This window comes from Salmo salar, chromosome ssa05 (genome assembly GCF_905237065.1).
Source record: "Salmo salar chromosome ssa05, Ssal_v3.1, whole genome shotgun sequence".
Lineage (NCBI taxonomy): Eukaryota > Metazoa > Chordata > Actinopteri > Salmoniformes > Salmonidae > Salmo > Salmo salar.
The window spans coordinates 87,427,388-87,442,309 of record NC_059446.1 but is presented as its reverse complement, the minus strand read 5'-3'; the positions used below and the strand labels follow the sequence as shown (position 1 = coordinate 87,442,309).

At 41.8% G+C, this 14,922-nt stretch overlaps 1 protein-coding gene across 1 annotated transcript in view; it reads left to right on the top strand.

Annotated features, from left to right (window-relative positions):
- Positions 1 to 14,922, top strand: part of LOC106597401 (collagen alpha-1(XIV) chain) — a 260,539-nt gene that overhangs the window by 64,479 nt on the left and 181,138 nt on the right. The window contains 5 exon segments of the mRNA XM_045719294.1: positions 6,503 to 6,655; positions 9,185 to 9,304; positions 11,018 to 11,182; positions 12,916 to 13,077; positions 14,518 to 14,678. Of these exon segments, the coding sequence (XP_045575250.1) occupies positions 6,503 to 6,655; positions 9,185 to 9,304; positions 11,018 to 11,182; positions 12,916 to 13,077; positions 14,518 to 14,678 (761 nt within the window).

Below are 14,922 nucleotides of genomic sequence, written 5' to 3'. Positions count from 1 at the left end.
TCTCTCTCTCTCTCTCTCTCTGTCTCTCTCTCTCTCTCTCTCTCTCTCTCTCTCTCTCTCTCTCTCTCTCTCTCTCTCTCTCTCTCAATTTCAATTCAATTCAAGGGGCTTTATCGGCATGGGAAACATATGATAACATTGCAAAAGCAAGTGAAGTAGATAATCAAAAGTGAAATAAACTATAAAATGAACAATAAACATTACACTCACTGAAGTTTCAAAAGAATAAAGACATTACAAATGTCATATTATGTGTATATTTACAGTGTTAAATAAGTGTAAATATGGGTTGTATTTACAATGATGTTTGTTCTTCACTGGTTGCCCTTTTCTTGTGGCAACAGGTCACAAATCTTGCTGCTGTGATGGCACGCTGTGGTATGGGAGTTTATCAAAATCGGTTTTGTTTTTTAGAATTCTTTGTGGATCTGTGTGTTCTGAGGGAACTATGTGTCTCTAATATGGTCATACATTTGGCAGGAGGTTAGGAAGTGCAGCTCAGTTTCCACCTCATTTTGTGGGCAGTGTGCACATAGCCTGTCTTCTCTTGAGAGCCAGGTCTGCCTACGGCGGCCTTTCTCAATAGCAAGGCTATGCTCACTGAGTCTGTACATAGTCAAATCTTTTTATTTTCTTATGATTTGGTTGGGTTTAATTGTGTTGCTGAGCCCCAGGACCAGCTTGCTTAGGGGACTCTTCTCCAGGTTCATCTCTCTGTAGGTGAGGGCTTTGTTAGGGAAGGTTTGGGAATCGCTTCCTTTTAGGTGGTTGTGGAATTTAACATCTCTTTTCTGGATTTTGATAATTAGCGGGTATCGGCCTAATTCTGCTCTGCCTGCATTATTTAGTGTTTTACGTTGTACTCAGAGGATATTTTTGCAGAATTCTGCATGCAGAGTCTCAATTTGGCATTTGTCCCATTTTGTGAATTCTTGGTTGGTGAGCGGACCCCAGACCTCACAACCATAAAGGGCAATGGGTTCTATAACTGATTCAAGTATTTTTTGCCAGATCCTAATTGGTATGTTGAATTTTATGTTCCTTTTGATGGCATAGAAGGCCCTTCTTGCCTTGTCTCTCAGATCGTTCACAGCTTTGTGGAAGTTACCTGTGGCGCTGATGTTTAGGCCGAGGTATGTTTCGTTTTTTTGTGTGCTCTAGGGCAACGGTCTAGATGGAATGCGTATTTGTGGTCCTGGCGTCTGGAACTTTTTTGGAACACCATTATTTTGGTCTTACTGAGATTTACTGTCAGGGCCCAGGTCTGACAGAATCTGTGCAGAATATATAGGTGTTGCTGTGTAATCTGAGGGAAATATGTGTTTCTAATATGGTCATACATTTGGCAGGAGGTTAGGAAGTGCAGCTCAGTTTCCACCTCATTTTGTGGGCAGTGTGCACATAGCCTGTCTTCTCTTGAGAGCCAGGTCTGCCTACGGCGGCCTGGAATATATAGGGTGTGCAGGGTGATTACGTGGTCTGTCGTACCATAATTTTGTAAAAAGCCTATTTGACATTTGCTCTGTACATTATTTTCACTGAGGAAATGTATGAGTCTGCTGTTAATGATAATCTCTATCTCTCTCTCTGTCTCTGTCTCTCTCTATCTCTGTCTCTCTCTCTCTCTGTCTCTCTCTGTCTCTGTCTCTCTCTCTCTCTGTCTCTCTCTCTCTGTCTCTCTCTGTTTCTATCTCTCTCTGTCTCTCTCTATCTCTGTCTCTATCGCTCTCTGTCTCTGTCTCTGTCTCTCTCTCTCTCTCTCTCTCTCTCTCTCTCTCTGTCTCTGTTTCTCTCTATGTCTCTCTCTCTCTGTCTCTCTCTGTCTCTCTCTCTCTGTCTTTCTGTCTGTCTCTCTTTCTCTGTCTCCTCTCTTTCTCTCTCTCTCTCTCTCTCTCTCTCTCTCTCTCAATTTAATTCAAAGGGCTTTATTGGCATGGGAAACATGTGTTTACATTGCCAAATCAAATGGAATAGACAGTAACTTAAGTCATCATCTCCAGTCATTATTTTAGGTAAAAATTATATTTGTCTGGACCTGTTTGTGGTGGTGTGGAGAGTTGTGTTATTGTCTTGTCGTGGTGGTGTGGAGAGTTGTGTTATTGTCTTGTTGTGGTGGTGTGGAGAGTTGTGTTATTGTCTTGTTGTGGTGGTGTGGAGAGTTGTGTTATTGTCTTGTTGTGTGGAGAGTTGTGTTATTGTCTTGTTGTGGTGGTGTGGAGAGTTGTGTTATTGTCTTGTTGTGGTGGTGAGGAGAGTTGTGTTATTGTCTTGTTGTGTGGGAGAGTTGTTTATTGTCTTGTTGTGGTGGTGTGGAGAGTTGTGTTATTGTCTTGTTGTGGTGGTGAGGAGAGTTGTGTTATTGTTTTGTTGTGTGGAGAGTTGTTATTGTCTTGTTGTGGTGGTGAGGAGAGTTGTGTTATTGTCTTGTTGTGTGGAGAGTTGTTTTTGTCTTGTTGTGGTGGTGTGGAGAGTTGTGTTATTGTCTTGTTGTGGTGGTGAGGAGAGTTGTGTTATTGTTTTGTTGTGTGGATAGTTGTTATTGTCTTGTTGTGGTGGTGAGGAGAGTTGTGTTATTGTCTTGTTGTGGTGGTGAGGAGAGTTGTGTTATTGTCTTGTTGTGGTGGTGAGGAGAGTTGTGTTATTGTTTTATTGTGTGGAGAGTTGTGTTATTGTCTTGTTGTGGTGGTGAGGAGAGTTGTGTTATTGTTTTGTTGTGGTGGTGAGGAGAGTTGTGTTATTGTCTTGTTGTGGTGTGGAGAGTTGTGTTATTGTCTTGTTGTGGTGGTGAGGAGAGTTGTGTTATTGTTTATTGTGTGGAGAGTTGTGTTATTGTCTTGTTGTGGTGGTGTGGAGAGTTGTGTTATTGTCTTGTTGTGGTGGTGAGGAGAGTTGTGTTATTGTCTTGTTGTGGTGGTGAGGAGAGTTGTGTTATTGTTTTATTGTGTGGAGAGTTGTTATTGTCTTGTTGTGGTGGTGTGGAGAGTTGTTATTGTCTTGTTGTGGTGGTGAGGAGAGTTGTGTTATTGTTTTATTGTGTGGAGAGTTGTTATTGTCTTGTTGTGGTGGTGTGGAGAGTTGTGTTATTGTCTTGTTGCGGTGGTGTGGAGAGTTGTGTTATTGTTTTATTGAGTTGCGTTATGACATAGCTCAGTGAAACTATAATATGGATTCCTGTGGGTCAATCTCTCACAACTCTACATATTAATATTCCAGCGTGGACACAAGAAGCCCACACGCCTGTAGCATGATCTCAGATTCCACTCCAATGTGGCAGCAAAAATATTACATCCGTTTTCTTTATATTAATATTTTGTTTTTATGGTGGAGCTTATGTGCCTGAGCCCCACCACTCTAATGACTAGGCCACATTTGGTTTTGGTAAAACTTGACATCAAATAACCTTTTTCTGAATGTTCTGTAATGGGTTGATAATTACTTTACAGGCTGTTATTATTAGTGTAATACGGGACCTAACGGGGGCCTGTAGTTAGTCAGCTCTCCTCTTGCCATTAGGTCAGCCACTGTCTTCTGTCTGTCTGTCTGTCTGTCTGTCTGTCTGTCTGTCTGTCTGTCTGTCTGTCTGTCTGTCTGTCTGTCTGTCTGTCTGTCTGTCTGTCTGTCTGTCTGTCTGTCTGTCTGTCTGTCTGTCTGTCTGTCTGTCTGTCTGTCTGTCTGTCTGTCTGTCTGTCTGTCTGTCTGTCTGTCTGTGATGTGTAGGCTGGGGCCGTGCTACTGGGAGCAGTGATACACTGAAGCCATCAGCTGCTTTGCTCTTTCATGTGCAGCTCAAACAGGGTCCACACACTGAGGCTTTCAATTGAGAGCCAGCCAGCCGGGGCAGAAAACCAAGGGTAAACTTCTGACTTAACTTAAGTGGCTTTTCTTCAGGATCCCTGAAATTAGGACATGTAGGAGTCTCACATGCCTCAGCTTTGACATTGGGATTCTGCTGTGTCATGGTGATGGGGACTCATGACAACCACGGTTTTAGTTTAGCTTGTCCCCTGCAGGTCTTTACTCACTACTCAATGTCCTCTAGAGGGTTTCACTTTAACCTGGGGGGTTCCTTTGATGTGGTGACTGTAGGAAGAGGTGGAGGGAGGGATGAATGGAGGGAGGCAGGCAGAGACTACAGACAACTCTCAACACAGTGGGTGGTGGTGTTTGTTCTGCTGAAGTAAATAAAAGAAAAGCTCCCATAACAACTCTCTCCTCTCCTCTCCTCTCCTCTCCTCTCCTCTCCTCTCCTCTCCTCTCCTCTCCTCTCCTCTCCTCTCCTCTCCTCTCCTCTCCTCTCCTCTCCTCTCCTCTCCTTTAAAATGATTGTTCAGAGAATCAAAGGCAAATTTAAACAAACCTGAGCCAGCAAGGTAATCCTCAGAGGACGAACATCAATAAATGAATCTTTAGATAATTCATTACTATTACAAATGACAAAACTCCATTATTTGAATGTAGTTGTTTTATAATTCCTCCAGAGTTGATTGTTTGATGTCTGGAAGGTGTTTGAACTTCACAGAACATCCATCACTTCTATCACTTCACTGCTGGAAGGTAATACAGCACGACTGTCTGCACTGCCCCAATACAATACATTACAATACAATTACCATACATTACATTACCATACAATACAATACATTACAATACAATTACCATACAGTACATTACCATACCATACAATACAATAACAATACAATTACCATACATTACATTACCATACAATACAATACATTACAACACAATTACCATACAGTACATTACAATACAATTACCATACATTACATTACCATACAATACAATACAATACAATACATTACAATTACAATACATTACAGCCTACCTATAGCAGTTAATAGACATTTACAACACCAGGTTTTACCATACAGTACATTACAATATAATTACTATGACATTATGCATTCACTACTGTAATCTAATACGTCTGCAAATACATTACAAATAATATATTACCATGCAATACAGTGCATTACAATACATTGCATTACGATACAATACATTACCATACAGTACAATACATTACCATACAATACAATACATTACAATACAATACATTACAATACAATTACCATACAGTACAATACAATACAATACAATACATTACAATACAATACAATACAATACATTACAATACAATACAATACAATACATTACAATACAATACAATACATTACAATGCAATACAGTGCATTACAATACATTGCATTACGATACAATACATTACCATACAATACAATGCAATACAATACAATGCAATACAATACAACACAATACATTACAATACAATACATTACAATACAATATTTTACAATACAATACATTACAATACAATACAATGCAATACAATACAATACATTACAATACAATAGAATGCAATACATTACAATACAATACATGAACATACAATACATTACCATACAATACAATGCAACATAATACATTACAATACAATGCATTACATTATAATACAATACATTGCCATACAATACAATGCAATACAATATATTACCATACAATGCAATGCAATATATGGCAATGCAATACATTACACTACAATACAATACATTACAATACATTACAATACAATGGCGTATGTTAAATAGAGGAATGTCTTGAGAGAGGGGATGGGGTAGTCCTCTACACTGCAGTTGTAGTCCTCCCTAAACCTGATTTATTGACTGCTGCGGAATCCTTCCATTAACCCAGTGTGTTGGAGTGTGTGTGTGTGTGTGTGTGTGTGTGTGTGTGTGTGTGTGTGTGTGTGTGTGTGTGTGTGTGTGTGCGTGTGTGTGTGTGCGTGCGTGCGTGCGTGCGTGCGTGTGTGTGCATGCGTGTGTGTGTGTGTGCGTGCATGTGTGTGTATGTGTGTGTGTTTAACAACTAAAACTCTTATCTCTCCCAGAGCTGGCGTCTAGAGAGGTCGTTTTCCCACGCACTCTAAGCTGAAGTCTGCCTGGTCTGGACAGCGTCCCACCGTGGTAGAATCTCTTCTACAGCCTTTTTCTGCTTCTTCGTTCTCAAAAACAAGTGATGTTAAGAAACACCACTTATCTGGGATGATACAGCAACAGCATTAGTGTTACTAACAGACTGCTTAATGTCTCTGACCTTTACATTATGCGTCTGCTGTGTGATGTCATTTCTGTCTCTCTGTTCTATAGTGTGAATGTTCAATAAAAACTTACCTTGAAAAATACCATCTGGAAAGGTTTCTTTCTTTCCCATATTTTGAAGTACATTTTGCATTAATGTTGTTGTCTTGGACCAAATCTGCACACCAAAAGTCTCCCGATATTCACGGTGTCATTCATGGACTCTGACCGAATGTTTCCTCTACTTATCTCCATTCTTGGCATATTGTTTTCTGATGTCATTTTCTCCCGCTGTCTGGTTGTCCTGCAGTGGAGCTGTTTGTCTGTACGACTCAGGCCATAGCTGACATAGTGATCCATGTTCTCCTGTATTACCCTCTTTCCAGCAGATCCTTTTGTCTGTACGACTCAGGCCATAGCTGACATAGTGATCCTGGTGGATGGATCCTGGAGCATCGGCAGGCTCAACTTCCGCTTGGTCCGCATGTTCCTGGAGAACCTGGTCAACGCTTTCAGCGTCGGGATCGACCAGACCAGGATAGGTAAGCAGTAGCATCACTGTCTGTTATTGACCAGGATAGGTAAGCAGTAGCATCACTGTCTGTTATTGACCAGGATAGGTAAGCAGTAGCATCACTGTCTGTTATTGACCAGGATAGGTAAGCAGTAGCATCACTGTCTGTTATTGACCAGGATAGGTAAGCAGTAGCATCACTGTCTGTTATTGACCAGGATAGGTAAGCAGTAGGATCACTGTCTGTTATTGACCAGGATAGGTAAGCAGTAGCATCACTGTCTGTTATTGACCAGGATAGGTAAGCAGTAGTATCACTGTCTGTTATTGACCAGGATAGGTAAGCAGTAGCATCACTGTCTGTTATTGACCAGGATAGGTAAGCAGTAGGATCACTGTCTGTTATTGACCAGGATAGGTAAGCAGTAGCATCACTGTCTGTTATTGACCAGGATAGGTAAGCAGTAGTATCACTGTCTGTTATTGACCAGGATAGGTAAGCAGTAGCATCACTGTCTGTTATTGACCAGGATAAGTAAGCAGTAGGATCACTGTCTGTTATTGACCAGGATAGGTAAGCAGTAGTATCACTGTCTGTTATTGACCAGGATAGGTAAGCAGTAGCATCACTGTCTGTTATTGACCAGGATAGGTAAGCAGTAGCATCACTGTCTGTTATTGACCAGGATAGGTAAGGAGTAGGATCACTGTCTATTATTGACCAGGATAGGTAAGCAGTAGGATCACTGTCTGTTATTGACCAGGATAGTTAAGCAGTAGCATCACTGTCTATTATTAGTCTTACTGTACTGTACTGTCACAGGGTTCAATAGCCTTACTGTATTGTACTGTCACAGGGTTCAATAGCTTACTCTACTGTACTGTCACAGGGTTCAATAGCCTTACTGTACTGTACTGTCACAGAGTTCAATAGCTTTATTGTACTGTCACAGGGTTCAATAGCCTTACTGTACTGTACTGTCACAGAGTTCAATAGTCTTACTGTATTGTACTGTCACAGGGTTCATTAGCCTTACTGTACTGTACTGTCACAGAGTTCATTAGCCTTACTGTACTGTCACAGGGTTCAATAGCCTTACTGTACTGTACTGTCACAGGGTTCAATAGTCTTACTGTATTGTACTGTCACAGAGTTCAATAGCCTTACTGTACTGTACTGTCACAGGGTTCAATAGCCTTACTGTACTGTACTGTCACAGGGTTCAATAGCTTTACTGTACTGTACTGTCACAGGGTTCAATAGCCTTACTGTACTGTCACAGGGTTCATTAGCCTTACTGTACTGTACTGTCACAGGGTTCAATAGTTTTACTGTACTGTCACAGGGTTCAATAGCCTTACTGTACTGTCTCACAGGGTTCAATAGCCTTACTGTACTGTCACAGGGTTCAATAGCCTTACTGTACTGTCACAGGGTTCATTAGCCTTACTGTACTGTACTGTCACATGGTTCATTAGCCTTACTGTACTGTCACAGGGTTCAATAGCTTTACTGTACTGTACTGTCACAGGGTTCAATAGCCTTACTCTATTGTACTGTCACAGGGTTCAATAGCCTTACTGTACTGTACTGTCACAGGGTTCAATAGCCTTACTGTACTGTCACAGGGTTCATTAGCCTTACTGTACTGTACTGTCACAGGGTTCAATAGCCTTACTGTACTGTCACAGGGTTCAATAGCCTTACTGTACTGTACTGTCACAGGGTTCAATAGCCTTACTGTACTGTACTGTCACAGGGTTCAATAGCCTTACTGTACTGTCGACAGGGTTCAATAGCCTTACTGTACTGTCTGTCACAGGGTTCAATAGCTTTACTGTACTGTCACAGGGTTCAATAGCCTTACTGTACTGTCACAGGGTTCAATAGCCTTACTGTACTGTACTGTCACATGGTTCATTAGCCTTACTGTACTGTCACAGGGTTCAATAGCTTTACTGTACTGTACTGTCACAGGGTTCAATAGCCTTACTGTATTGTACTGTCACAGGGTTCAATAGCCTTACTGTACTGTCACAGGGTTCAATAGCCTTACTGTACTGTCACAGGGTTCAATAGCCTTACTGTACTGTACTGTCACAGGGTTCAATAGCCTTACTGTACTGTCACAGGGTTCAATAGCCTTACTGTACTGTACTGTCACAGGGTTCAATAGCCTTACTGTACTGTACTGTCACAGGGTTCAATAGCCTTACTGTATTGTACTGTCACAGGGTTCAATAGCCTTACTGTACTGTCACAGGGTTCAATAGCATTACTGTACTGTACTGTCACAGGGTTCAATAGCCTTACTGTACTGTCACAGGGTTCAATAGCCTTACTGTACTGTACTATCACAGGGTTCAATAGCCTTACTGTACTGTACTATCACAGGGTTCAATAGCCTTACTGTACTGTCACAGGGTTCAATAGCCTTACTGTACTGTCACAGGGTTCAATAGCCTGGTCAAATGCAGGTGTCAAGTATATTCCCTTATGTACTCCTTATCCTAAAATGAAATAATTATTATTGTATTGTACTGTATTCCCTCCCAGGTCTGGCCCAGTACAGTGGGGACCCCAGGATAGAGTGGCATCTGAATGCCTTCACCACTAAAGATGCAGTCCTGGATGCTGTGAAGAACCTGCCCTATAAGGGAGGCAACACACTGACAGGTACACTACACCAGGAGCTCTCTGACTGCATCCCTAATGACAGCTATGGAAAGGTCACAATAGATTTAGCCCAGAGGGGGATGTTTAGCAATGCTTAATACACAATCTACACAGACCTATTGAAATCTGTTTAGAGATTTCTGCATGAATATAAAGCGTTTTGTTAAGGGTAACAAGAGTTAGTGAGGGAAGGCTATATGACTTTTAGAAGTATCAACCAGTGGAGCCATCATCAGTGAACTGTGTCTATCTGTGTATCTGTCTGTCTAGCTGTCTAGCTGTCTGTCTAGCTGTCTGTCTATCTGTGTAGCTCTCTATCTGTCCATCTGTCCATCAGTGCAGATGTCTATCTGTGTTGCTGTCTGTCTGTCTCTCCATCTGTCCAACTGTGTAGCTGTGTATCTGTGTAGCTGTCTGTCTGTCCAACTGTGTAGCTGTCTATCTGTCCATCTGTCCAACTGTGTAGCTGTGTATCTGTGTAGCTGTCTATCTGTCCATCGGTCCAACTGTGTAGCTGTGTATCTGTGTAGCTGTGTATCTGTCTAGCTGTGTATCTGTCTAGCTGTCTATCTGTGTATCTGTGTATCTGTGTAGCTGTGTATCTGTCTATCTGTGTAGCTGTCTATCTGCGTAGCTGTGTATCTGTGTAGCTGTCTAGCTGTGTATCTGTCTAGCAGTCTATCTGTGTAGCTGTCTAGCTGTCTATCTGTGTAGCTGTCTTTCTGTCTATTATCGTGTAGCTGTGTAGCTGTCTATCTGTCTAGCTGTGTATCTGTCTAGCTGTCTAGCTGTCTATCTGTGTAGCTGTCTATCTGTCTATACTGTGTAGCTGTGTATCTGTCTATCTGTGTAGCTGTCTAGCTGTGTAGCTGTCTAGCTGTCTACGTGTCTATCTGTCTATCTGTGTATCTGTGTATCTGTCTATCTGTCTATCTGTGTAGCTGTCTATCTGTCTAGCTGTCTAGCTGTCTATGTGTCTATCTGTCTATCTGTGTAGCTGTGTAGCTGTCTATCTGTCTATCTGTGTAGCTGTCTAGCTGTCTATCTGTGTAGCTATCTATCTGTCTATCTGTGTAACTGTCTATCTGTGTATCTGTATAACTGTGTAACTGTGTAACTGAACTGTGTAACTCTTTACATATCTGTGTGTATCTGGGTACACTGAGTGTACAAAACATTAGGAACACCTTCCTAATATTGAGTTGCACCCCCTTTTGCCCTCAGAACGGCCTCAGTTCATCAGGGCATGGACTCTACAAGGTGTTTAAAGCATTCCACAGGGATGCTGGTGCATGTTGACTACAATGCTTCCCACAGTTGTGTCAAGTTGCCCTTAATGTCCTTTGGGTGGTGGACCATTCTTGATACACACAGGAAACTGTTGCGTGTGAAAAACCCAGCAGCATTGAAGTTCTTGACGCGCCTGGCACTTACTACCACTCCCCATTCAAAGGCACTTAATTATTTTGTCTTGCCCATTCACCCTTTGAATGGCACACAATCCATGTCAAAATTGTCTCAAGGCTTAAAAATCCTTATTTAACGTGTCTCCTCCCCTTCATCTACACTGATTGAATTGGATTTAACAAGTGACATCAATAAGGGATCATAGCTTTCACCTGGATTCACCTGGTCAGTCTGTTATGGAAAGAGCAGGTGTTCCAAATGTTTTGTCCACTCAGTCTATCTGTGTATTTCTGTGTATCTCTGTAGGCCTGGCCCTGACCTATATCCTGGAGAACAGCTTCAAGCCGGAGTCAGGCTCCAGGAGCGGCGTACCCAAAGTCGGTATCCTAATCACAGATGGGAAGTCCCAGGATGACGTGATCCCGCCTGCCCAGAGCCTGAGGGACGCTGGCATCGAACTCTTCGCCATTGGTAGGACTCAAGGCCTTGTTGTCCTTACTGTAGTATGAACACATGAGGGTGTCTTTAGGAGAACTACAGTGTATAAACAACTGAAATAAGACATTTACATAAGTATTCAGACCCTTTCCTCAGTACTTTGTTGAAGTATTTTCAGGTCTCTCCAGAGATGTTCGATTGGGTTCAAATCCGGGCTCTGGCTGGGCCACTCAAGGACATTCAGAGACTTGTCGCGAAGCCACTCCTGCGTTGTCTTGGCTGTGTGCTTAGGGTCGTTGTCCTGTTGGAAGGTGAACCTTTGCCCCAGTCTGAGGCCCTGAGTGCTCTGGCACAGGTTTTCATCAAGTATCTCTCTGTACTTTGCTCCATTCATCTTTGCCGCAATGCTGACTAGCTTGGCATTCAGGCTAAAGAGTTCATCAGACCAAAGAATCTTGTTTCTCATGGTCTGACAATCTTTAGGTGCCTTTTGGCAAACGCCAAGCAGTTTGTCATGTGCATTTTACATGACAGCCTGCTGGAAGGTTCTCCCATCTCCACAGAGGAACTCTAGAGCTCTGTCTGATTGACCATAGGGTTCTTGGTTACTCCCTGACCAAGGCCCTTCTCCCCCCATTGCTCAGTTTGGCCGGGCGGCCAGCTCTAGGAAGAGTCTTGGTGGTTCCAAACTTCTTCCACTTAAGAATGATGGAGGCCACTGTGTTCTTGGAGACCTTCAATGCTGCAGAAATGTTTAGGTACCCTTCTCCAGATCTGTGCCTTGACACAATCCTGTCTCGGAGCTATACGGACAATTCCTTTGACCTCATGGTTTGGTTTTTGCTCTGACATGCACTGTCAACTGTAGGACCTTTATTTAGACAGACGTGTGCCTTTACCAATCATGTCCAATCAATTGAATTTACCACAGGTGGACTCCAATCAAGTTGTAGAAACATCTCAAGGATGATCAATGGAAACAGGATGCACCTGAGCTCAATTTCTTGTTTCATAGCAAAGGGTCTGAATACTTATATAAATAAGGTATTTTTTTATTATTTTTTATTTGCAAAAATATCTAAAAACCTGTTTTCGCTTTGTCATTATGGGTTATTGTGATGTCATTATGGGGTATTGTGTGTAGATTGGTGAGGATTTTTTTTATATAATACATTTTAGAATAAGGCTGTAATGTAACATTTTCAAGGGGTCTGAATACTTTCCGAAGGCACAGTATATTTATGCTGTGGGACTTGATGTTGTCAGTAGGACACACTTAGTGTGCCATGAATGTTGTTTTAGAGGTAAAGGCTGACATGGTGACACATTTGGATACACTTTTGTCCTTTGTGTTATGTTAAGGGAAACAAAAGGAAACGGATAGATCTTGATCTTGATCTTAATCTAAATCTAAATCTTGATCTAAATCTTGATCTTGATCTAAATCTTGATCTAAATCTTAATCTAGATCTTAAACTTGATCTAAATCTTAATCTAGATCTTAAACTTGATCTAGATCTAAATCTTAATCTAAATCTTAATCTAAATCTTAATCTTGATCTAAATCTTGATCTAAATCTTAATCTAAATCTTAATCTAGATCTTAATCTTGATCTAAATCTTGATCTTAATCTTGATCTAGATCTTAATCTTGATCTAAATCTTGATCTAAATCGTAATCTAAATCTTAATCTTAATCTTGATCTTGATCTTAGTGCTCTCTCTCCCTTGATCTTGATCTTAGTGCTCTCTCTCCCTGTGTGCAGGTGTAAAGAATGCTGATGAGAATGAGCTGAGGGCCATAGCTTCTGAGCCTGACAACACTCATGTGTACAACGTGGCAGACTTCAGCATCATGAGCTCTATCGTAGAGGGACTGACCCAGATAGTCTGTGAACGGGTAGAGGAGCAGGACAAGGAGATCAAAGGTGAACAAATCAAATCCGAGAGCAAAGACGTTGACACTTCAGTCCTCATTCTACTGTATATCTTTACAGTACATACTGTCTCATTCACTTAGACATAGTGCCCAGTCTTCAGTCATCATTCTACTGTATGTCTTTACAGTACATACTGTCTCATTCACTTAGACATAGTGCCCAGTCTTCAGTCATCATACTGCTGTATATCTTTACAGTACATACTGTCTCATTCACTTAGACATAGTGCCCAGTCTTCAGTCCTCATTCTACTGTATGTCTTTACAGTACATACTGTCTCATTCACTTAGACATAGTGCCCAGTCTTCAGTCCTCATTCTACTGTATGTCTTTACAGTACATACTGTCTCATTCACTTAGACATAGTGCCCAGTCTTCAGTCCTCATACTACTGTATATATTTACAGTACATACTGTCTCATTCACTTAGATATAGTGCCCAGTCTTTAATATTGAGCAGTCCTCAGGTTGTCACTACAAATCTGAGCTGAAATAACTTCTGTCTGTTTGATACACTTCATACTTAATCATCATGCAGAATCATCATAATGCTGCCCATATGTAGTGTATACTGAATAAATATGCACTTAGACATACATACTTAGAAAAAAGGGTTCCAAAAGGGTTCTTCGGCTGTCCCCATAGGAATACCTTTTTTGGTTACAGGTAGAACCCTTCTGGGTTCCATTTAGAACCCTCTATGGAAAGAGTTCTACATGGAACCCAAAAGGGTTCAACCTGGAGCCAAAACGGTTCTAGTTGGAACCAAAAATAGTTCTTTATAGGGTTCTCCTATGGGGACAGCCGAAGAACCCTTTTAGGTTCTAGATAGCATATTTTATTTCTAAGAGTGTACAGTACAAACTTTCCAGACCATACATTCTCTAACGATCCGCTGTAATGTCTCTCCAGAGGAGACGGCAAGTCAGGAGACACAGGACCGAGTGACATCAACATGTCCATACAGTATACTGTACAGTCTTTCACCTTAGATGATGCTATCCTGTACTATCTGAATGTCTGTTCCTCTAGGAGAGTCTGCAGAACAGGAGACACAGGGAGCTCCTCAGGACCGAGGGACATCAACATGTCCATACAGTATACTGTACAGTCTTTCACCTTAGATGATGCTATCCTGTACTATCTGAATGTCTGTTCCTCTAGGAGAGTCTGCAGAACAGGAGACACAGGGAGCTCCTCAGGACCGAGGGACATCAACATGTCCATACAGTATACTGTACAGTCTTTCACCTTAGATGATGCTATCCTGTACTATCTGAATGTCTGTTCCTCTAGGAGAGTCTGCAGAACAGGAGACACAGGGAGCTCCTCAGGACCGAGTGACATCAACATGTCCATACAGTATACTGTACAGTCTTTCACCTTAGATGATGCTATCCTGTACTATCTGAATGTCTGTTCCTCTAGGAGAGTCTGCAGAACAGGAGACACAGGGAGCTCCTCAGGACCTAGTGACATCAGAGGTGACAGCCAGGAGTTTCAGGGTGTCCTGGAGTCACGCTCCCGGCAGTGTAGAGAAGTACCGTGTGGTGTACTACCCTGCTACCCAGGGAGGACGGCCTGAAGAGGTATACACACTCCATCTTACTCTCCCACCCAGTAGTTTTTTATGTCCATCTGCTGCAGGTGAAACCAAGGGGTTGGAACCCAAATTATTTTAGAATCGTTTCGTTCTGAATAGAATCACAATTTTATCCGTTCCGTTCCACTGTTCTGACCAGAAAAATAAAGTTCTGAACCGGTTCAAACCTCAAAGTACCAGTTTATATTTTTCATTTCTGTTCCTTTTTTAACCTTTGAAATAGACAGTTG